Raw genomic sequence first — 23,430 nt, forward strand, 5'->3', positions numbered from 1 at the left:
AGAGTCCTTTTTAAGGGGAATGAAATTCAGACATAGGGAGAGAAAGCCATAGGACACAAAAAGCTGGACATTATTTTAACCCAGAAGAGAAGGGAGAGACCAGAAGATACTGCTGTGTGCCTTGCTGTGTGACAAGCTAAGGACCAAGGATCGCTGGTAGCCAGCTCTAGAATGCCAGTCTTTGGGAAGAAAGCATCATCTTGATGACACCTTGATTCACACCTTCTTTGGGTGCATTGCTCTTAGGGGACATAATTTTGGAAGGTGACATGTTTTTACTTCTGAAACCAAAGGTGGGGTTAGAGAGGTGTTGTGAAGAGAGAGAGCATGTAGACCATGTCCCTTCCAAATTGCCATTGCCAAGGAGGCATGTTAGTGTGGTGGGTAGAGAAGGCATCAAGGACAGAAAATGGGCAGCTTATGAGCAGGGTTTATCTTGAGAAGAAAAATCCTATTAAGGTCTTTCCTAGTGGTGTTAACTTTTACGAACCTGAAAATCTTGCCATGTCTTGTTGCATTAATGCTCATTCTGAGACCATTTATTAAGATCCCCAAACCCTAGACCTTCTGATCAGCTCAAGCCCTACCTAATATTAACCACATTTATAGGAGGAAATTATGGAAAGTACAATAGGCCCCTTCTAGTTGACTGCCTTTTACTTTACCTTTTTCACTTACCTTGTCCAATACTGTATCTCCATCAAGTTAATGTTCTTAATGAGGTCATTTGCTCTGTACACACTGAGATTATGTCTTTGAGTAATACACTTTCTGCTTTCTGAGCTATGCCTGAGAGGGCAGCCCCTTCAACTGTGGAAAAGACTTACCATTTAACTGAGGACGACCTTTATTGCTTGTCAGAGCTTAGAGTCATAGCCGTAGTTTTTGATTCTTCAATGGTGGCACATGAGAGCAGGAACATTTTGCATAACCTCTTAGGTCTACTTACAGATGGCCTCTTAAAGGGGTGGAGAGGACTTTATGATGAGTTGATAGGAAAGAAATCAGTGTCTGTGTTAATTATATCTGTATATGATTTGCATACCTGAAATCCACCATATCTTAATCTTAGTTTTGCTCCGGAATGACCTTTCCACCATCACTATCCCTTTTAATTAATGAGTAGTAACAATTAACTTGATCTGAACTATTTCTCTTTTATTTTTATTTTATTTTCCAATAAACATATATTGAGAGCTCTCTCTGTGTCAGGTACCATACAAGTGCTGCACATGTATGTCGGTACAACATAAAGCAATGCCTGGGGATTTTTCAGAATGGCAGAGAGACATAAGACCTCACTGAAAAAGCATAGCAAATCTTGAACAGGGTACATAGAAACAGATATTCAAATGGCATGATTGTGATATAATGACATATATCCAAAATAAAGAGCAAAATCTTGAAAGCTGAGAGAAAAGACAGATTGCCTGGAAAGGAATGACTGTTCCACTGACAGTGGATGTCTCATCTGCAGCAGAAGATCCTATATCTGTCATCAGAATGGGATATTTAATTAAAGTACTGAATTAAAGATCTTTTTCGGATATATAAAGACTAGGAGGAATTTTTACATTAAACTTGAGCTGAAAAAAAATTATTTTAGCAAGAAGGAACTGAATCCAGAAGTTCGTTAAACCATTACAGAAGAAATGGCAAGAACAAAGAAATTAGAAAATATGTTAATAAATTTAAATAATCTGAGTAATGGATGTCTCTGTGTTATGACTTAGGTGGTAACAAGATGTTTTTTCAATTCATTATAACTCCTTTTCTTTGTGCTGACATATGAAATACTTCTCTTTGCAATGAATTATTTTCACTTACTGCAAGGGTTTTTAACAAGGGGCCCATGGATAGAATTCTAGCCATCCATGAACTTATTAAAATTATAGGTGACAGTTTTTGTGTATGTGCAGTTTTCTGCAGAGAGGAAATTTAAAGAGGATTGGAATCTGAACAAGTTTAAGAATTACTTGCTGTTCCATGTTAAAATGGAATTACATTGATACCTTGTTCTGAAGTTGAGGTAAAGATATCTGAAATTTGAATTTGAAATCTATCAGTTATCTTGGATCTGTTGTGACCTTGGGCAAATTATTTTTCTTCTCATTGTAGTTTGTCTGCAACAGTCTAGGATTGTGCATTGCAGAACCTGTATGGCCACACAAGGCAATAATATAACTGGCCCCTGTGATTGTATCTCTCAGTACCACAGTCAGTATTTAATTACGGCTTTTCTAAAGAAAGTTACTACTGAGTTATCAGAGGAAACTAAGCCTCTAAGTTACCAATTTTAAGGTATAATAGATTTAGTGCTGTTGTTTTGTTAATCAAGCACACGTTTCGTGTAATACCTCGGGGCGGGGGGGTGAGTAGGGGAGCTGTGTTGAAGCATTCTCTCTCCCAGTGAAATTTGGTACTAAAACAACCCTTAACTGGTGACCATGTGAAACTTGTGTTTTCATAGTACAATTGTAACATATTTTAGATATGTGCATTTTATATGTGGTTTAAAGTTCTGCTTCTCCATTCACTGTTGACTTAGTAATTATTAAGTGAGCATAAGCTTTAGGCCATTTACTGCACTTGAGTCCAATGGTAGATATGGAGTTGAATATGGTGATCCTTCCTCTGAGGAGTTACTTTGAATTAGGAAAGTAGGCAGCAGGAATTTACTAAATATTCAGTTCTAGCCCAAGGCCTAGTGAGTTAAGAGGAAATCCACAGTTCCTAGGGGCAGTCTTCCTGGGCTGCTGCTTAGTGGTGTCAGCTTCCACGTATGGCTAAGAATGGAGGAGAGCACACTGAGTGGGACTTGCCCCGAGACCACAGCCCTCAGCATGTCATTATAGCATGCGTATATGGGACCCAGTCTACAACTAAAGCCTTTGAAGCCACAGCAGAGCCCTCACGTGTGTCTCCTGCCCCCAAGCCCGGGCTTCCATATGGCTCTATAGCACTCCCAGGGGTGAGGATAAAGCACCCCAAATCTTGGACTGGGGAGAAGACAGTCATCCATAGTTTCACCCCCTGCAGGGCCTTTACCTCTTTGAGGACTTAGGTAGGCTTTGAGGCAATTTGTCAGAAGGGTACAAACAGCATGGAGAGAGAGAGAAGGTACCTTTTGAAATGAGAATGTATTTCCTTCTCATGAGTGTACTCCTCCCGACTTCTGTGTAATGTTGAGAGATTTTCAGGACTGACTGAATAATAATGTCATAATCTCTTCTTATTTTTATTTTTTTAAAAAAGCACCTTTATAGTTCTTAAATGAATTAATAAGAACAATTAAATTTTTGAGATGAAACTTTTGTGGAAAATGCTGAATATTGGGTGATAATGGGATATGGTCTCTGGTCTATTGGCATCTCTCCCCTAGTAATTCTTAATTGTATTTGGACAATTAGATTATAACTCAAACTTCTAAAAACCCATATAGAGAGATGAGAAACTCATATAATTGCATTGTACTCTAAATTGTAAATGAGATTTCATGATTATTTAATAGGTTGAGGTTTTAAATTGAAATTTTCTCGGATGTTATTTTAGATCTCTATGATTCAGCATGAAAATTGGCTTAAAAAGTTTCTAAATATGGACGTTATTTTATTCTTTTCGATTAAATTGAATACGTATCAACAATGGTCTCTTCCTTCTATCCCTCAAAGTATCACATTCTTTGTGATTTCTTGAGCTAGTTGGAAGGTTTTTAAGCCTTAAAATAAAATATGTACAATTTTTTCTGTAAAAAAACTAAAGAAAAGCATAGCTCATGCTATTCTTCGCTGGGAATGGAAAACCAGGTATCCCATATTTTTATTATCAAGTTGCACATACTGTAGGGTAGATAAATTTGGTGAAAATTTTATTTCTCCTAAGGGAATTATTGTGTGTGTGACTTTCAGTAAGTGTGGACTTATGCAGGGGTCTTGTGGGCAATAATATGACTTAGCTGGCTGTTATGAAGAAGCAATATTGCGATCCTAAAGAAGACTTTCACTCTTCTTTCTCTCAACTTCGTCCCTGTTCTTTTCCTGGGAGCCAGCAAATCCTTCAGTAGCTCTAAGAGACTGCAAATTCCCTGTAACTGTCTTGCCTCTTTGCGAGCCTCTTTGCCCTGTAGTTGCTGGTGTGGTGGGTGGGCCAAGTGTATTGGCTTTGGTTCTGTCCATGTGTAGAACACTGAAGGTCAGATTCTAAGCCCTGTAGCTACCAAGTGTCAGTGAGACTAAGTTGAAGACTTAATGGTTTTAAGTATCTCCTGATGCTCCTAATGAAACAATCCTGAGATGCTGTGTCTCAGCTTGTGCTGGTCCTGTCCTAGGTGTTTGAAATACACATGTGAAAATCCACAAAAATCCTCAGGACATGGACTGTACATCAGGCTCCTTGATAACTTTCAGTTGTCCCCTCTTCTGGAGTGAGGGGTCATTCCCCAAGCCTTGTGTGTTAGTTAGGTTCAGTTGTCAACTTGGCCAGGTGAGCATACCTAGTCTTGTTGCTGCGTACATAAGCCAATGGTACATGAACCTCATCTGTTGCTCATTACATCTGCAGTCAGCTAGGAGGCATGTCTGCTGCAATGAGTGACATTTGATTTAATTGGCTGGTGCTTAAATGAGAGAGCACAATGTTGCACAGCCTAGCAGCTCAGCATTCCTCACCTCAGCAACTAGCAGCTCAGCCCAGGCCTTTGGAGATGCAGAAAGAAGTCACCCCGGGGAAAGTTGTTGGAACCCAGGGGCCTGGAGAGAAGACCAGCAGAGACCATCTTGTGCCTTCCACGTAAGAAAGAACCTCAGTGGAAAGTTAGCTGCCTTTCCTCTGAAGAACCAACAAAATAAATCCCCTTTTATTAAAAGCCAATCCATCTCTGGTGTGTTGCATTCTGGCAGCTAGCAAACTAGAACACCTTGGAAATATATTCACTTTCTTGGCACAGTTTTTGAACTTCTAATTTTGCAAAAATGGTGAATAAGACCTCATTTCTATCCTCAGAGAGTCTGTAGGAGAGAGAGAAGAGAGACAGCCAGGCAGACATGTAAATATCCTCCACAGTGGGTGGATAATTCAAGATTTAATTCTGAGCAGAGAAGACTGGTTTCTTTTATGTTTATGAGAAGAGGTATGGAGAAAACCTGGAAGAAGTAGAATGGGTTGTCTTGACAAAATGCTTCTGTTACTCTGCATGGGTCAGGTCAACCCACTTCTTGTGGTTGGGAGTGTTTTGCTTTTTAAACATGAGGTGATTGCTCTTTTTTTTTTTTTTTTTAATTTGGAGATGTTCTTTGGACTAAGGTAAATGCTGCTCAGCATAGAGGATGTGATGTGGAACAAAGTCTGCAGACTGTGACTAATTGACATGCCCTGGGCTAATGAGAAGACAGAATGCATCTAATCAGTAGCAGAATAAACACTCACAAAGGCTCTCCTTCCCTCCTAGGACTTCCTTCGCTGGACATCTGGCTGGGATTCTTGTTGGACTAATGTACACTCAAGGGCCTCTGAAGAAAATCATGAAGACATGTGCAGGTACTGAACAAAACACCTATTGCATGACAAGTTAAAAGTTCATCGTAATTTTAATGTGAACAGAAGCAACTCCAAGTTTCCCTGTGGTTCAGCCTAGGAATTCCCTAATGTGCTCTTTTCCTTTTTTAAATCAAGAAGTAAAATAACTGGTATATTTCTTCACACTGCTTCAGAAAATAGGCTGCAAGCCCAGGTGGTAACCCTTGGCTTTCCTGGGGATGGCCTTAATGCTACTCACAGGAAATCATGATTTCCTTGAACATGCAGAGAGCTAAAGTAGGTTTAAAATAATGCATCCTTCTAGAATATTACATGAATTAATATATGTACTAGGCAGAGTGAAAAAACAAAAACCACTGTGCTGAAGTGTAAGGCCAGAATTTTAAGTAATTCAGAATGATCACAGAGTCTCCAGCAGGACAGATGGAGACCTAAAACCAAGTCTGTTGATGTTTGATGCCCTAGTCCTGGCTTTTTCCCCCCTTCAAATTAATGCACAATGAAAACACTTTATTTGAAAATATATATGTTTTGTAGACCTCTTAATTTAAATTGCTATACTACTGGTTTGACTTGCAAGGAAACTATTTTGCGAACACTTGTTTTATAGACCATACAAGTTCCTATATTTTATCTTTTATTCATGGGAAATCTTCTGAGACTATTTTACCTTTTCGTGAACCATAAATAATTTGTTTTCACAGTTTGTGCCAATGACTGGTAATCTGGAGAACTATATAATATTCATGATATTAGAAAGCTTTCCGCTCACTGTGCTGTCACTTTTATTAGTAGGTTGTGTTTACTCTGCATGATTTTTACAGGCTGCCTTGCATCTAAGAATCCTGTTTGTCTGCATTTGCTTATTACTGTGTTTCCAGTGTGTGTGCTTAGAAGAGGCAGCAGTAGATTCATTTATGCATGTCCAGCTTTATTATATTTTTGTTACAACTTAATTTTGGAAATCTAGAAATGAGCTCTGTGGCCCAAATGCTCTCAATATTGATAAAAGAAAAGAAATTATTATCAGGAATTTAGTACTGTTTCATTTTTCTGTGTGTCTCTCAAGATTATGTGATTGGTAAAGTTATCTGCAGACATGTTATGGAACTTAGGCAAGTGTTTTGTTTTGTTTGTAAAGAGGATTTCCCCCCACAATTACAATATTTAGACTCCTAGTTTTCTTTCTTAAAATATTGCCTATTTTCTATGGAGACTTATTTTTATACCATTCTATTTTAGAAGTTACAATAGAAAATTAAATACTAAAAGTTGAACCAGGACTTCCTGGAAGATGGCGGCTTAGTAAGACGCGTGGATCTTAGTTTCTTCTCCAGGACACCTACTAGGGGAGTAGAAACGATACAGAAAGCGCCCAAAGCCACAACAGAGATAAAAAAGACAGCGTACCCCATCCTGGAACGGTTGGCTGGCTGAGAGAAGCAGCTCGGGTGAGATCGCCGAGGCGCGCGGGCCTTACCGGGCGGGGTGGCAAGCGGCCGGAGTTACTCCCTTCCCCCTTCCCGGGCCGGCTGGGAGAATTGGAGAGGCGGTCCCCTGAAACCAAGGCGACTGGCGCCCACACCACGCACAGCCCCCGGACCAACTGAGAGAATTGGATCGGAAACCCCCAGGCCGCGGAGAACGGTGACCCCGTGACTCCCGGGGAACGTGCACTCTCTCGGGCGGGCCGCTGCCGCTGGCGCCCTCCCGCCACGCTTGTTGCCCAGGGCCGACTAGGAAATTCGGACGGGCTCTTTCCCTGGCTGCGGCGACCAGCAACCCTCCCTGCGTTCGGACACCCTCCCTGCGTTCGGACCCCGGGCCGGCTCAAGCCGCTTCGGCTAGCGAACCCCCAGGACGGCGAGAGTTTTCCCAAGTGTAAGGTCCCACAACACCTTTTACTGGTGGGACCCGCAGACAAATGTGTGCCACGAGCGCCACCTACTGGGCAGGATAAGAAAAACAGAACCCAGAGATTTCACAGAAAAATATTACAACCTTGCTGGGTCCAACACCAAGAGAAATCTGAATAAATGCCCAGACGCCAGCAGCAGAAGATAACTGTCCACACTCAAAAGATTGAGAATATGGCTCAGTCAAAGGAACAAACCAATAGCTCAAATGAGACACAAGAGCTGAGACAACTAATGCTGAATATACGAACAGAAATGGAAAACCTCTTCAAAAATGAAATCGATAAATTGAGGGAGGACATGAAGAGGACATGGGCTGAACATAAAGAAGAAATAGAAAAACTGAAAAAACAAATCGCAGAACTTATGGAAGTGAAGGATAAAGTAGCAAACATAGAAAAAATAATGGATAGCTACAATGATAGATTTAAAGAGACAGAAGATAGAATTAGTGATTTGGAGGATGGAACATCTGAATTCCAAAAAGAAACAGAAACTATAGGGAAAAGAATGGAGAAATTTGAACAGGGTATCAGGGAACTCAAGGACAATATGAACCGCACAAATATACGTGTTGTGGGTGTCCCAGAAGGAGAAGAGAAGGGAAAAGGAGGAGAAAAACTAATGGAAGAAATTATCACTGAAAATTTCCCAACTCTTATGAAAGACCTAAAATTACAGATCCAAGAAGTGCAGCGCACCCCAAAGAGATTAGACCCAAATAGGCGTTCTCCAAGACACTTACTAGTTAGAATGTCAGAGGTCAAAGAGAAAGAGAAGATCTTGAAAGCAGCAAGAGAAAAACAATCCATTACATACAAGGGAAACCCAATAAGACTTTGTGTAGATTTCTCAGCAGAAACCATGGAAGCTAGAAGACAGTGGGATGATATATTTAAAATACTAAAAGAGAAAAACTGCCAACCAAGACTCCTATATCCAGCAAAATTATCCTTCAAAAATGAGGGAGAAATTAAAACATTCTCAGACAAAAAGTCACTGAAAGAATTTGTGACCAAGAGACCAGCTCTGCAAGAAATACTAAAGGGAGCACTAGAGTCAGATACAAAAAGACAGAAGAGAGAGATATGGAAAAGAGTGTAGAAAGAAGGAAAATCAGATAGGCAAAATGTTAGAGGAAAATATTATCCAAACAGTAATAACACTAAATGTCAATGGACTGAATTCCCCAATCAAAAGACATAGATTGGCAGAATGGATTAAAAAACAGGATCCTTCGATATGCTGTCTACAGGAAACACATCTTAGACCCAAAGATAAACATAGGTTGAAAGTGAAAGGTTGGGAAAAGATATTTCATGCAAATAACAACCAGAAAAGAGCAGGAGTGGCTATACTAATATCCAACAAATTAGACTTCAAATGTAAAACAGTTAAAAGAGACAAAGAAGGACACTATATACTAATAAAAGGAACAATTAAACAAGAAGACATAACAATCATAAATATTTACGCACCGAATCAGAATGCCCCAAAATACGTGAGGAATATACTGCAAACACTGAAAAGGGAAATAGACTCATATACCATAATAGTTGGAGACTTCAACTCACCACTCTCATCAAGGGACAGAACATCTAGACAGAGGATCAACAAAGAAATAGAGAATCTGAATATTACTATAAATGAACTAGACTTAATAGACATTTATAGGACATTACATCCCACAACAGCAGGATACACCTTTTTCTCAAGTGCTCATGGATCATTCTCAAAGATAGACCATATGCTGGGTCACAAAGCAAGTCTCAACAAATTTAAAAAGATTGAAATCTTACACAACACTTTCTCGGACCATAAAGGAATGATGTTGGAAATCAATAATAGGCAGAGTGCCAGAAAATTCACAAATACGTGGAGGCTCAACAACACACTCCTAAACAACGACTGGGTCAAAGAAGAAATTGCAAGAGAAATTAGCAAATACCTCGAGGCGAATGAAAATGAAAACACAACATATCAAAACTTATGGGACGCAGCAAAGGCAGTGCTAAGAGGGAAATTTATTGCTCTAAATGCCTATATCAGAAAAGAAGAAAAGGCAAAAATTCAGGAATTAACTATCCATTTGGAAGAACTGGAGAAAGAACAGCAAGCTAACCCCAAAGCAAGCAAAAGGAAAGAAATAACAAAGATTAGAGCACAAATAAATGAAATTGAAAACATGAAAACAATAGAGAAAATCAATAAGGCCAGAAGTTGGTTCTATGAGAAAATCAATAAGATTGATGGGCCCTTAGCAAGATTGACAAAAAGAAGAAGAGAGAGGATGCAAATAAATAAGATCAGAAATGGAAGAGGAGACATAACTACTGACCTCACAGAAATAAAGGAGGTAATAACAGGATACTATGAACAACTTTACGCTAATAAATACAACAATTTAGATGAAATGGACGGGTTCCTGGAAAGACATGAACAACCAACTTTGACTCAAGAAGACATAGATGACCTCAACAAACCAATCACAAGTAAAGAAATTGAATTAGTCATTCAAAAGCTTCCTAAAAAGAAAAGTCCAGGACCAGATGGCTTCACATGTGAATTCTACCAAACGTTCCAGAAAGAATTAGTACCAATTCTCTTCAAACTCTTCAAAAAAATCGAAGTGGAGGGAAAACTACCTAATTCATTCTATGAAGCCAACATCACCCTCATACCAAAACCAGGCAAAGATATTACAAAAAAAGAAAACTACAGACCAATCTCTCTAATGAATACAGATGCAAAAATCCTCAATAAAATTCTAGCAAATCGTATCCAACAACACATTAAAAGAATTATACATCATGACCAAGTAGGATTCATCCCAGGTATGCAAGGATGGTTCAACATAAGAAAATCAATTAATGTAATACACCATATCAACAAATCAAAGCAGAAAAATCACATGATCATCTCAATTGATGCAGAGAAGGCATTCGACAAGATTCAACATCCTTTCCTGTTGAAAACACTTCAAAAGATAGGAATACAAGGGAACTTCCTTAAAATGATAGAGGGAATATATGAAAAACCCACAGCTAATATCATCCTCAATGGGGAAAAATTGAAAACTTTCCCCCTAAGATCAGGAACAAGACAAGGATGTCCACTATCACCACTATTATTCAACATTGTGTTGGAGGTTCTAGCCAGAGCAATTAGACAAGAAAAAGAAATACAAGGCATCAAAATTGGAAAGGAAGAAGTAAAACTATCACTGTTTGCAGACGATATGATACTATACGTCGAAAACCCGGAAAAATCCACAACAAAACTACTAGAGCTAATAAATGAGTACAGCAAAGTAGCAGGTTACAAGATCAACATTCAAAAATCTGTAGCATTTCTATACACTAGTAATGAACAAGCTGAGGGGGAAATCAAGAAACGAATCCCATTTACAATTGCAACTAAAAGAATGAAATACCTAGGAATAAATTTAACTAAAGAGACAAAAAACCTATATAAAGAAAACTACAAAAAACTGCTAAAAGAAATCACAGAAGACCTAAATAGATGGAAGGGCATACCGTGTTCATGGATTGAAAGACTAAATATAGTTAAGATGTCAATCCTACCTAAATTGATTTACAGATTCAATGCAATACCAATCAAAATCCCAACAACTTATTTTTCAGAAATAGAAAAACCAATAAGCAAATTTATCTGGAAGGGCAGGGTGCCCCGAATTGCTAAAAACATCTTGAGGAAAAAAAACGAAGCTGGAGGTCTCGCGCTGCCTGACTTTAAGGCATATTATGAAGCCACAGTGGTCAAAACAGCATGGTATTGGCATAAAGATAGATATATCGACCAATGGAATCGAATAGAGTGCTCAGATATAGACCCTCTCATCTATGGACATTTGATCTTTGATAAGGCAGTCAAGCCAACTCACCTGGGACAGAGCAGTCTCTTCAATAAATGGTGCCTAGAGAACTGGATATCCATATGCAAAAGAATGAAAGAAGACCCATCTCTCACACCCTATACAAAAGTTAACTCAAAATGGATCAAAGATCTAAACATTAGGTCTAAGACCATAAAACAGTTAGAGGAAAATGTTGGGAGATATCTTATGGATCTTACAACTGGAGGCGGTTTTATGGACCTTAAACCTAAAGCAAGAGCACTGAAGAAGGAAATAAATAAATGGGAACTCCTCAAAATTAAACACTTTTGTGCATCAAAGAACTTCATCAAGAAAGTAGAAAGACAGCCTTCACAATGGGAGACAATATTTGGAAATGATATATCAGATAAAGGTCTAGTATCCAGAATTTATAAAGAGATTGTTCATCTCAACAACAAAAAGACAGCCAACCCAATTACAAAATGGGAAAAAGACTTGAACAGACACCTCTCAGAAGAGGAAATACGGATGGCCAAGAGGCACATGAAGAGATGCTCAATGTCCCTGGCCATTAGAGAAATGCAAATCAAAACCACAATGAGATATCATCTCACACCCACCAGAATGGCCATTATCAACAAAACAGAAAATGACAAGTGCTGGAGAGGATGCGGAGAAAGAGGCACACTTATCCACTGTTGGTGGGAATGTCAAAGGGTGCAACCACTGTGGAAGGCAGTTTGGCGGTTCCTCAAAAAGCTGAATATAGAATTGCCATACGACCCAGCAATACCATTGCTAGGTATCTACTCAAAGGACTTAAGGGCAAAGACAAACGGACATTTGCACACCAATGTTTACAGCAGCATTATTTACAATTGCAAAGAGATGGAAACAGCCAAAATCTCCATCAACAGAAGAGTGGCTAAACAAACTGTGGTATATACATACGATGGAATATTATGCAGCTTTAAGACAAGATAAACTTATGAACCATGTAATAACATGGATGGACCTAGAGAATATTATGCTGAGTGAATCCAGCCAAAAACTAAAGGACAAATACTGTATGGTCCCACTGATGTGAACGGACATTCGAGAATAAACTTGAAATATGTCATTGGTAACAGAGTTCAGCAGGAGTTAGAAGCAGGGTAAGACAATGGGTAATTGAAGCTGAAGGGATACAGACTGTGCAACAGGACTAGATACAAAAACTCAAAAAGGACAGCACAATAATACCTAATTGTAAAGTAATCATGTTAAAACACTGAATGAAGCTGCATCTGAGCTATAGGTTTTTGTTTTGTTTTGTTTTGTTTTGTTTTGATTTTACTATTATTACTTTTATTTTTTTCTCTATATTAACATTCTATATCTTTTTCGGTTATGTTGCTAGTTCTTCTAAACCAATGCAAATGTACTAAGAAATGATGATCATGCATCTATGTGATGATGTTAAGAATTAATGATTGCATGTGTAGAATGGTATGATCTCTAAATGTTGGGTTAATTTCTTTTTTTCCGTTAATTAAAAAAAAAAAAAAAAAGAGAAGGGATAATTGGAGATGAAGGGATACAGACTGTACAACGGGACTTGATATAAAAACTCAGAAATGGACAGCACAATACTACCCAATTGTAATGCAATTATGTTAAAACACTGAATGAAGCTGCATGTGAGGTATAGGTTTTTTGTTTTTGTTTTTTTTGTTTTTTTTTCTTTCTATTATTGTTTTAATTCTTATTCTGTTGTCTTTTTATTTCTTTTTCTAAATCGATGCAAATGTACTAAGAAATGATGAATATGCAACTATGTGATGTTATTAAGAATTACTGATTGTACATGTAGATTGGAATGATTTCTAATTGTTTTGTTAATTCTTTTTTTAATTAATAAAAAAAAAAAAAAAAAAAAAAGTTGAACCAAGCATTCTGTACTACTTGTGAATAGCCTTTTATTCCAGTGGAGTCAGAGAATGTTCTAGAGTGAACTGAAAATTGAGGTGACACGGGAAGTCTGGGGACGACAATCAAGCAGGTGAAGGGTGCTGGCTGAATACAAAGACTATCTTTGTCTTTATCTGAGCAAAGATTATCTTTAGCTTAATAGGAACCTCTGAGGAGCTTTTGAGAGTGTAAATTACAAGGTCACTGTCCACACACAGTCTGTTCCCTATAGGGCTGACTCCAACCAAAAGGGAGCTTGATTTAAGAATTGTTTGGACATCATTTGATGTGACCTTGGGCGTTGTCACAAACAACCTCCTGATTTTTGGGGAATAGATTAGCAGATGAAAGTCTTATGACTGCTATTAAAATATTTGTTTCCTTCATATTTAGACATTTTTTACTCCCATAGTGGATACCCAGGACAACAGTACTACTTTAATAATTCAGGTAAGCACTTGATTTCATTTAATAAATTTTTAATTTATTTAAAAAGTATAGCACATACTGCTCCAGAGCTACTATAGGGTAATACTAGTTTATGCTGTTGTAGAATAGTTCACACGTTATGGAAATGTACTCTGACATGCATGAAAATGAGATGCAGGGGTATCCTGGGTAGCGTATCTGGACGTGCTGGTAGTGATGGCAGGAATGGGGCTAACTCTGGCATGGAGATAATTGTATGATTGGTACGAGGTCCCTCAGACCCACATCTCTTGAGAAATGGTACCACTAATTAAGGGTTAGAAGTTAGTTTCAGGTATATGATGGACATTCTTCTAATATTTAATTCTGCGTGAGTTAAAGAGGAAATGTATTTTTTTAGATGTCTGTATAAATAGATAGAAATGATTTCCTGTTAAAAGCATAAAGAGCTGTTTTAGGCTAAAGCCCTTACAGTCCAGTAACTCCAAGGGGCACTGTAATATCCTGAACCAGTCACAGCCAACATGTGTGCAAAGAAGCAATGGGCCATGGAAGCGCTGGGTATCTTTTGTATTCAGGCCAATTGAGAACTGCTAGAGCACAAACCTGGGATGGGCAGCCTTTTCTCGTAGATAGCCAGTTGGTTAATGTTTTAAGCTTTAAGGGCTTTGTTGGCCATGTGCTCTCGGCCACAGTTATCCACTTCTGTCCTTGTAGTCCAGAAGCAGCCATAACACAATAGGTAAATGAATGGGCCTTGACTATGTTCCAATAAAACCTTATTGCAAAAATAGAGAGTATGTTGGATGTGCGCCATAAGCTGTAATTTTTCAACCTTTGGCTTAAATAATATGGGGAGAAAGAATTATTGCTAAGAAAATGTATTGACTTTATTTTTCCATAAAATATTCTTAGCCGGGCGGGCCGCGGTGGCTCAGCGGGCAAAGTGCTTGCCTGCTATGCCGGAGGACCTCGGTTCGATTCCCGGCCCCAGCCCATGTAACAAAAACGGAGAAACAGAATACAATAAAACAAGAAAATGTTTAAAAATGTTTCCCTTTCTTCCTTCCTTCCTTCCTTCTATCCTTCCTTCCTTCTCTCTGTCTTTCCTTTAAAAAAAAAAAAAAAAAAATATTCTTAGCCACAAGCTAGTTTCCTCAGTGACATTTTGTGGGTAGTCATTCTGCAGTGCACCAGCCGTTTTGGGAGAGAAAGAGAAGAGCATGGTTCCAGTCTCAGGGAGTTTATAGTCAAGGCACTGAGAACATAGGCTCTGTACATTGAAAGAGATGAAATAGCAAAAACTACTAGGACCAATGGGCATGACAGAAAATAGGATGCTTAAGGAAGAACTGGGGTGGTACAGAAAAATGGGATGATCGCTAATAATAATGCTGGTGTTAAGATTTTACTATGTCCCCTTCTAGTCAATTTCTACCACCCGTAGGCAAACATATGAGTTAGTTTAGCTTGAGCTTGAGTTTCTTATGAATGTAATCATTTGGTGAAATACTCCCCTGTGTGTTTGGCATCTTTAATTCAGAACAATGTTTTAAATCCATCTTTGTTGTTTATTCTTTTTTATTGCTGAGTGATGTTTTATTGTTTTAATAGACCACAGTTTGTTTATCCATTTACCTGTTGATGAACATTTGAGGTTTTTTCCCAAGTTTGGGGCTATTAAAATAAAACTGCTCTAAACATTTTTGTAGAAGTCTTTTTGTGGATGTATATTTTTATTTATACGTTAGTTAAAAACCTAGAAGTAGAATTTCCAAGTCATAGAGTAGGTATTTAATAAAAAACTGCCAAACAGCTTCCCAAAGTGATTTACCATTTTACATTCTCATCAGCAGTATATGAGAGTTCCAGTTGCTCCACATCCTTACCAGGAGGGATAAGTTTTTTTTTAATTGTTTTCTTGGTTGCCTCATTTGGTTTTTGTTCCTCTGGGCCTCCTTTCTTGTTTTCTTTTGAATTAATGAAATACTTTTTAGCATCGTGTTTTAAGATCTCTATCACTTTTTTACCTTTATCTTTTTGTATTTTTAAAGTGGTTGCTTTAGGGATCACAACACATAGCTTTGACTTTACATGGTTTACTTGGAAGTAGTATTTTATCACTTCATGTAAAATGTAAACACCTTAAAACTGTATAATTCCGTTTACCCCTGTCCTTTGTACTATTGTTTTCATATATTTTAGTTCTACCTATGTTATACCTCACAATACAGTGTTTTTTTTTTTTGCTTTAAATAGTTCTCTTTGAAATAAATGAAGGAAAGAAAATGAAGGCTGCCATTTATGTTTACCAACATATTATGTGTGCAGTATTCTCCATTCCTTCCTGTGCATTCATGTTTCCATCTGGTATCGTTTTGTTTCAGTTTAAAGTACTTCTTTTAGTATTTCGTGTAGTGCAAGTTTACTGGTATGATTTGCTCAGTTTTTATTTATTTGAAAACAGTTTGTCTTTCCCTAAATGCAATATTAGCTGCAATTTTTTGTAATGCTTTTTATCAGATCAAGAAAATTCCTTCTATTTATTATTTGTTAAGAGTTTTTAATTTTGATGGGATGTTGAATTTTCTCAAATGCTTTTTTTATATCTATTGCTATGGTCGTATAGGTTTTCTCTTTTATCCTATGAATTGGCCAATTACCTTGATTATTTTCTTATTTTATATCAAACTTGCATTCATGGAATAAACCATGTTTGGTCATGATGTATCATCCATTTTATATATTGTGGGATTTGATTAGCTAATATTTTGTTAAGGATGTTTTCAATCTATGTTTATGACGGATCTTGGTCTGAAGTTTTCTTTTCATTAAAGTTAGCCAATTTGCTGTCTTTAATGACAGCCTCATAAAATGATTTTAGAAGTGTTCTCTTGTACTGTAATCTCTAAAACAGTTTGTGTGGGATTCGTGTTGTCTTCCTTGCATGTTTGGTGGAATTTACCAGTGACGCCATCTGGACCTGAAGTTTTCTTTGTAAGGTTTTTATTTATAAATTGAATCTCTTTAATAGATAAAGGATTATTCCAGTTTTCTATATCTTCTGTCAGTTTTAGTAATGTGTATGTTTGTAGGATTTAAAATAATTTTCTGATTTTATTCTTAGTATTTGTTTTTTTTCCCCTGGATAAATTTGGCTAGAGGTTGATCAGTGTTGTTGACCTTTCAAACAACCAAATTTTGGCTTCATTGATTTTCTCTATTTTTTTCTGTTTTACCTTTCATTAATTTTTCTCTGATCTTTATTATTTTACTTCTTCTTATTTTGGGTCCAATTTACTGATCTTTTTCTAGGTGATTGATTTAGATTATATATGTATATGTGTGTCTGTATTTCCCTTTGAGCATTTTTTAGCTGCATCCCATAAATTTTTTTTAATGTTTTTTTTTAATTGTGAAATATATACAAAAAAGAATAAATTTCCAAGTACATTTTAACAAGTGGTTATAGAACAGATTTTAAAGTTTGGTATGGGTTACAGTTCCAGGATTTTTCATTTTTTCTTGTAGCTGTTACAAGACACTGAAGACCAAAAGAAATATCAATATAATGATTCAGCAGTCATATTCATTTGTTAACTCCTATCTTCTCTATTATACTCCTTCTCTTTAAATATACATAACAGCAATAAATTTCAAAATACATTGCAATAATTAGTTGTAGAACAGATTTCAGAGTTTGGTATATGTTACAATTCCATAATTTTAGGTTTTTATTTCTAGCTGCTCTAAGGTACTAGAGGCTAGAAGAAATATCAGTATAATGATTCAGCACATACTCATTTGTTAAACCAGACCTATTCTGTATAACTCCACTACCACCCTTAATCTTTCTCCCAGTCTTTCGGGGTATTTGAGCTATGCCCATTCCAACTTCTTCGAGTTGGAAGGGGCTGTTGATGATATGGGATAGGGGGATGGACCTAGCTGATATTCTGGAGGGGCTGGCCCCTCTGCATTTCAGGACTTATCTGGTCCAGGGACCCATCTGGAGGTTGTAGGTTTCTGGGAAGTTACCCTAATGCAGTGAATCTTTCTAGAATCTTATATAATGCCCTAGGTATTCTTTGAGATTGGCAGGAATGGTTTTGGTTGGAGTTTGGCAAGTTATGATAGATAACAGTGTCTAACTGAAGCATGTATAAGAGTGACCTCCAGTATAGCCTCTCGACTCTATTTGAACTCTCTCAGCCACTGATACCTTATTTGTTATACTTCTTTTCCCGCTTTTGGTCAGGATGGCATTGTTGATCCTAGGGTGCCAGGAACAGACTCATCCCTGGAAGTCATCTCCCTCACCACCAGGGAGACTTTCACCCCTGGATATCATGTCCCATGTAGCAGGGAGGGCAGTAGTTTCACTTGCAGAGCTGTGCATCACATAAGTTTTTTTATGTTGTACTTTCATTTTCATTTAGTTGAAACTACTTTCGGGTGCACAGGTGGTTCCGTGGTAGAATGCTCGCCTTTCACGCAGGAGACCTGGGTTCGATTCCCGGACCATGTACCCAAAAAAACAAAAGCAACAACAAACAAACAAACAAAAAACTACTTTCTAATTTCCCCTGTGATTTCTGCTTTTATCCCTGGGTTATTTGGAAGTGTGTTATTTAATTTCCATATATTTTGGGGGCTTTCTAGATGTCTTTTTTTGTTAATAATTTCTAACTTGATTCTGTTGTTGTCAGGGATCATACTCTGTATAGTTTCAATCCTTTTGATTTAAGGAGACTTTTGTATGGCCTATTGTCCTGGTGAATTTACTACGTGCATTTGAAAAGAATGTGTATTCTGCCTTTGTTTTGTGTAGTTCTCTTCCCTCAATATCAGTTAAGTCAAGGTGGACTGTGAGCTCATTCGTGTCTTCTATGTCTTTTCTGATTTTTTGTCTGTTCTCTTTGCTAAGGGAGGGGTGTTAATATCTCCAATTATAATTTCCCCCCTAATTCTGTCCATTTATGTTCATATATTTTTTCTTTAGCCAAATTTGCAAAGGTTTCAGTTATTTTTTCTTCAAAATTCTTCTACATAAAGCTTTCTCGTTTTTTGCAATTTCAATGACATGTATTTTAGACATTTAAGGTCCTTCAAGTCCCAGAAGCTCTGTTAATTTTTTATCAGTATTGTTTCCCTCTCTGTTCTTCAGATTGGATAATTTCTATTTCTTTATTTTCAGATCCACTGATTTTTACCTCTCATCCTGCCATCTCCATTCTGCTATTGAACCTTTTCAGTGACTTTTTTAAAAGATATTTTATATTTCAGTTCTACAATTCTCATTTGTTTCTTTTTTTTTTTTTTAATAAATTTTGTTTCTTCATTGAGAATTTGTACCTGTCCATTCACTTCAAGAGGGTTTGTCTTTACCTCGTGGGCATAGTTATAAATCTTTTTTAAAGTCTGTTTGGTAATTCCAGCTTCTAAGCCATCTTGTGGTTGGTGTCTGATGTTTGTCTTTTTCCCTTAAGAATTGGTGCCATTCTTCTTTTTTTATATCTAATAATTTTGTCTTTTACCCTGAACATCTTGAATATCACATTGTGAGATTCTGGGTCCTGTTAACATATACAGCAGAATATTGATTCTTTTCTGTCATCGTAGGTAGGCACAGATCACAAGTCTGTCTCGCCTTGTGTTGAAGATAAATTCCAATATAAATCCCTTTCTCAAAGCCTTTACTATGTACTATTTGGGTCTTCCCTGTGCATGCACCGTTCATGGGTTAGCCTGATATTTGGGTAGCAGGTTATATTGTAATTCAGTTTTCAAAGCCTTTGCCATGTTTTTTGAGTGTGTTCTTGGCATGCACATTTGGGGGTGAGCCCAGGACATGTGTCAGTTGATACACAGAATTAGGGGATTCCTTTCTCTGCCTCCTTCTTCTCTGCAATTTACCCCACACTCTTTAGTTCCCAAGGACCCCTTTTCTTGTTTCCTCTGGCCAGAAAGGCGGGTTTCTTTCAGAGATTTAATTCTCTCTGCTGCTATGAAGTTGTGCTGAACTGGGGGCTGCCCCTCACAGAGTAAGCAGTGAGAGAAAAAAGAAAACAAAGCAATGGAGCTTTCCCCACATTCCCTTTGAACAAGAGTCCCTTTTCCCTGTGGCCAGAGAGACATATTTTCCCTTGGGATTTAGGTGCCTGTGCCACTCTCTGTGTGGCAGTCCAGCTCTTATCCTGTGGCTGACCTTAGGGCAGGGCAGGGCAGGAGAGGGAAAAAAAATTTTAAAAGAGAGGTTCTCCTTCTGCTTCCCACCTCACAGTGGCCCCTTTTCTCAGCCCTTGGTTGGAAAGCGGGGGTTCTCTTAAAATTTTTTTGTCCATGTCTGCTGCACATTTCCCTATGACTAGGACTGTCTTTGGGTCAAAGCCAGGAGATAGAGTTAAAAAAAAGAAATAGGAAACTCAGTGCCATTCTAGTCATGCTTCAGGTTCTGTCTTCCCTCTCTTATCTGTCTGCTCCCATTTACTTCTCAGGGTCTTCAGGTAGTTGCTTTTTGTATTCTGTTCAGAGTTCATAGTTTCCTAAATTAATAAGAATCGGTGGGAAAGGAAAAGGCTTTAGTGAGCTTATTCCATTTTGCCTAGTCCTCAAAGTTGCCACTTCATGTATTTGGAAGCTCTGTCATTAGGTGCATATACATTTATGATTGTTATATCCTTCTAATATATTGAACTTTTTATCACTATGAGATGTCCTACTCTTTCTCCGGTAATGCCTTTTATCTTAATTGCTACTCTTTTTGATATTTATATAGTTTCTGTAGCTTTCGTATGCCTGAATTTGTATTATATATCTATTCCATTTACTTATTTTCATTCTATCTGTGTATTTATAGCATATATTTTCTTTTTTGTCCATTTTGATGGCCTCTACTATTTAATATTAATATAGTCATTGATGATGATTGGATTTATGTTTGCCATTTTATTCTTTTTTTTATCTCTCCCCCCCCTTTGTTTTTTAGTCTTCTGTTCCTCCTTTACCTTATTTTGGACTGACAAAGTATTTTAGAATTACTTTTTAATCTGTCTACTTTAATGTATTTACCATTTTCAGCTTTCTTCATTCCCTTTGTGTATATCTAAATTTCTATCTATAGTTCTTCTGTTTCGAGAACATTCTTAAATATTTTCTCTAGTACAGGTCTCTTGGTAATCAATTCTTTCAGCTTTAGTGTTATCAAGGAATTAAAAAAAATTTTTTTTGCTCCATCCCTCCACCCCCTCACCTTCTAGACTCCAGTTATACCTATGTTAGCTTGCTTCATATTGTCCCATAAGTCACTGATGTGTGCATGTTTGTGAGTGGTTTTCAGTTTGGATAGTTTCTATTGCTGTGTCTTCAAGCTCTCGTATATTTATTCAGTAATATCTAATCTGCTAATATCTAATCTAATCTAATCCCATCTAGCGAAAATTTTCTGTTAGGGAATGCCTTTTCCAGCTCTAGAAGTTTCATTTATTTCTTTTTTATATCTTCCATTTCTTTCCTCATTATACTCATGGTTTTCTTTAAATCTTTAGAATAGTTATAATAGCTGTTTTAAAGTTCTTGACTACTGAATCTATCCTCTATTATTTTTTTTCTACATTTCATTGACTAATTTTTCTCTCAGTTGTGGATAACATTTTTTTGATCATCTGGTAATTTTTGAATGGATGATAGGTGTGAGAGAAGTCCTAACCCTTGGGCAAACAGGTATGAACCCACTTGTAAATAGTATTGTTGAATATGTTATTAATTTTGGTGACGCCAAAATAAGTAAGGGTGGACTTCATCTAATATGCCCGAAGCTCTTATAAGTAGAGGAAAATTGGGTACGTCAATAGATGTCAGAAGTAGAAGCCAGAGAAGGCAGAAATTACTGTGTGATGGAAGCTGAGATTAATCAATAAGCTAAGGAACTCCAAAGATTGTGGCAAGCCAGCACTAGAATGCTGCAAAACTCCAAGAGAAAGCATGGCCCGCCAATACCTTGATTTTGGACTTTTAGCCTCCAAAATGATGAGACAGTCAATTCCTATTGTTTAAGCCCAGGAAGTTGTATTTGTCAGAGAAGCCCTGGAAAATTAGGACAGAAGATATGAACTTTACATTATTAAATGCTGATTTTATTATATTCCTTTTAAGAAAAGTGGACTTTATTAAGTCTCTTGAGGAGTAGTGTGCTCCTTCTGGGGCTTGTTTTTAAGTTCTGTTAAGCTGGATCTAAAGTAACCTTTACTCTAGGACTAATTCTGTTTTATCACCGAGGTGTTTTCTAGAATATCTCCTGAATGCCCTATGTTCAGCAGGGACTCTATTCTGTCTGTCTGGAATGCAAAGGCCTCCTAGCCCTGCGTGAACTCTGGGTATTGTTTAACTTATAACTTCTCCATCATTCTTTACCTGGTGTCATGCAACTTCACACTTAATATTCAGCAAAAAACTCCAGGGGCTCCCATGGAGATTTCTGAAAGTTTTTGTGTATATAGCTCTCTCTTCTGCTTCACTCTGTCCTGAGAACTACAGCTTTGTTCACTTCCCCTACCTCTGTGTTAGACACAGCAACTGAGGGAGCCTGCTGTGCTCTGCTTGGATTGCCCTGCCGGGCACCACAGTCTGGAAAATGCCTTTTTACTCTTTTCCGTTATTTCCCTTCTCTCAGGGTTCAAAATTCTGTGCTATCTATTATACAATGTCTGAAAATAGTTGTTTCATTTATTTTCTCCAGTACACTAATTGATTATGGCAAGGCCAAGCCAGTCCCAGTTATTCCTTCATGGCAGAAGTAGTGGTCTGCTTGGTTTGCTAAAGCTGCTGGAATACAGTATACCAGAAATGGATTGGCTTTTATAAAGGGAATTTGCTAAGCTATGAGTTACAATTCTAAGGCCATGAAAATATCCAAATTAAGGCACCAAGAAGAGCATACCTTCTCTCAAGAAAGGCTTATTTCATCGGGGGTTTCACTGTGACCTGGGAAGTCGCACGGCGATGGTTGCTGTCTTTCTTTCTTGACTTCTGGGTTCAAACAGCTCTCTCAGCTCCTTCTGCCTCTCCAGACATCTGTATCTGTGTTTGCTCTCTAGACATCTGTGCTTTCTCCAAAGTGTCTCCCTCTTGAAGGACTCCAGTAAGCAGATTAAGACCTACCTTGAAAAGACAGGGCCACATTTCCATGGAAACAACCTAATTAAAAGGTCCCACCCACGATAGGATGGGTCATATCTCCATGGAACAATGTAATCAAGAGGTCCCATCCAACCATAGGTCTGCCCCACAAGATTGGATGAAAGGACATGGCTTTTCCTGGGGTACATAATAATGTCAAACCAGCACAAGGTCCATTCCTGCAACTGTAATGCAATGTATCAAGTGTTACCTTGGCAGGGGAGTGGGGGAGCAGTCAGAGGAAACTATCTGGAGGAAGTGGTGTGCTGGGTCTTTTATTTTTTTTTTCCCCCACAAAGTTTTTTCTAAATGAATGATAAAAAAAACATGGAAACAATTAAATATGTATGCAAAAAATCATGATATATTGGTACAATGAAATAGTATGCATTTTTTTCAAAGACTGAAGGCAATATATAAAAAAAGATAAAGCAAAAAATATAGCGTATCCTGTTTTGTTCATTAATCTTATCAGTCTTTTCCAAACTTTCAAAGTATTTGAAAGTATTGGACATTGATTCAAAGGCCAATCAAGTTTTTAAACTTTGTAACTTCTCCAAAACT

The 23,430-nt window shown here is 37.6% G+C and overlaps 1 protein-coding gene across 3 annotated transcripts in view; it reads left to right on the forward strand.

Moving 5' to 3' along the window:
- The window catches only part of RHBDD1 (rhomboid domain containing 1), a 175,223-nt gene that overhangs the window by 57,501 nt on the left and 94,292 nt on the right, over positions 1 to 23,430 (forward strand). For 2 of the 3 annotated variants that reach the window (XM_077155328.1, XM_077155331.1), the window contains exons 4-5: positions 5,447 to 5,535; positions 13,654 to 13,710. In XM_077155328.1, the coding sequence (XP_077011443.1) occupies positions 5,447 to 5,535; positions 13,654 to 13,710 (146 nt within the window). The remainder of the gene's footprint in view (positions 1 to 5,446; positions 5,536 to 13,653; positions 13,711 to 23,430) is intronic. The other variant, XM_077155329.1, reaches the window with a different exon arrangement.

Source organism: Tamandua tetradactyla, chromosome 3 (assembly GCF_023851605.1).
Source record: "Tamandua tetradactyla isolate mTamTet1 chromosome 3, mTamTet1.pri, whole genome shotgun sequence".
NCBI lineage: Eukaryota > Metazoa > Chordata > Mammalia > Pilosa > Myrmecophagidae > Tamandua > Tamandua tetradactyla.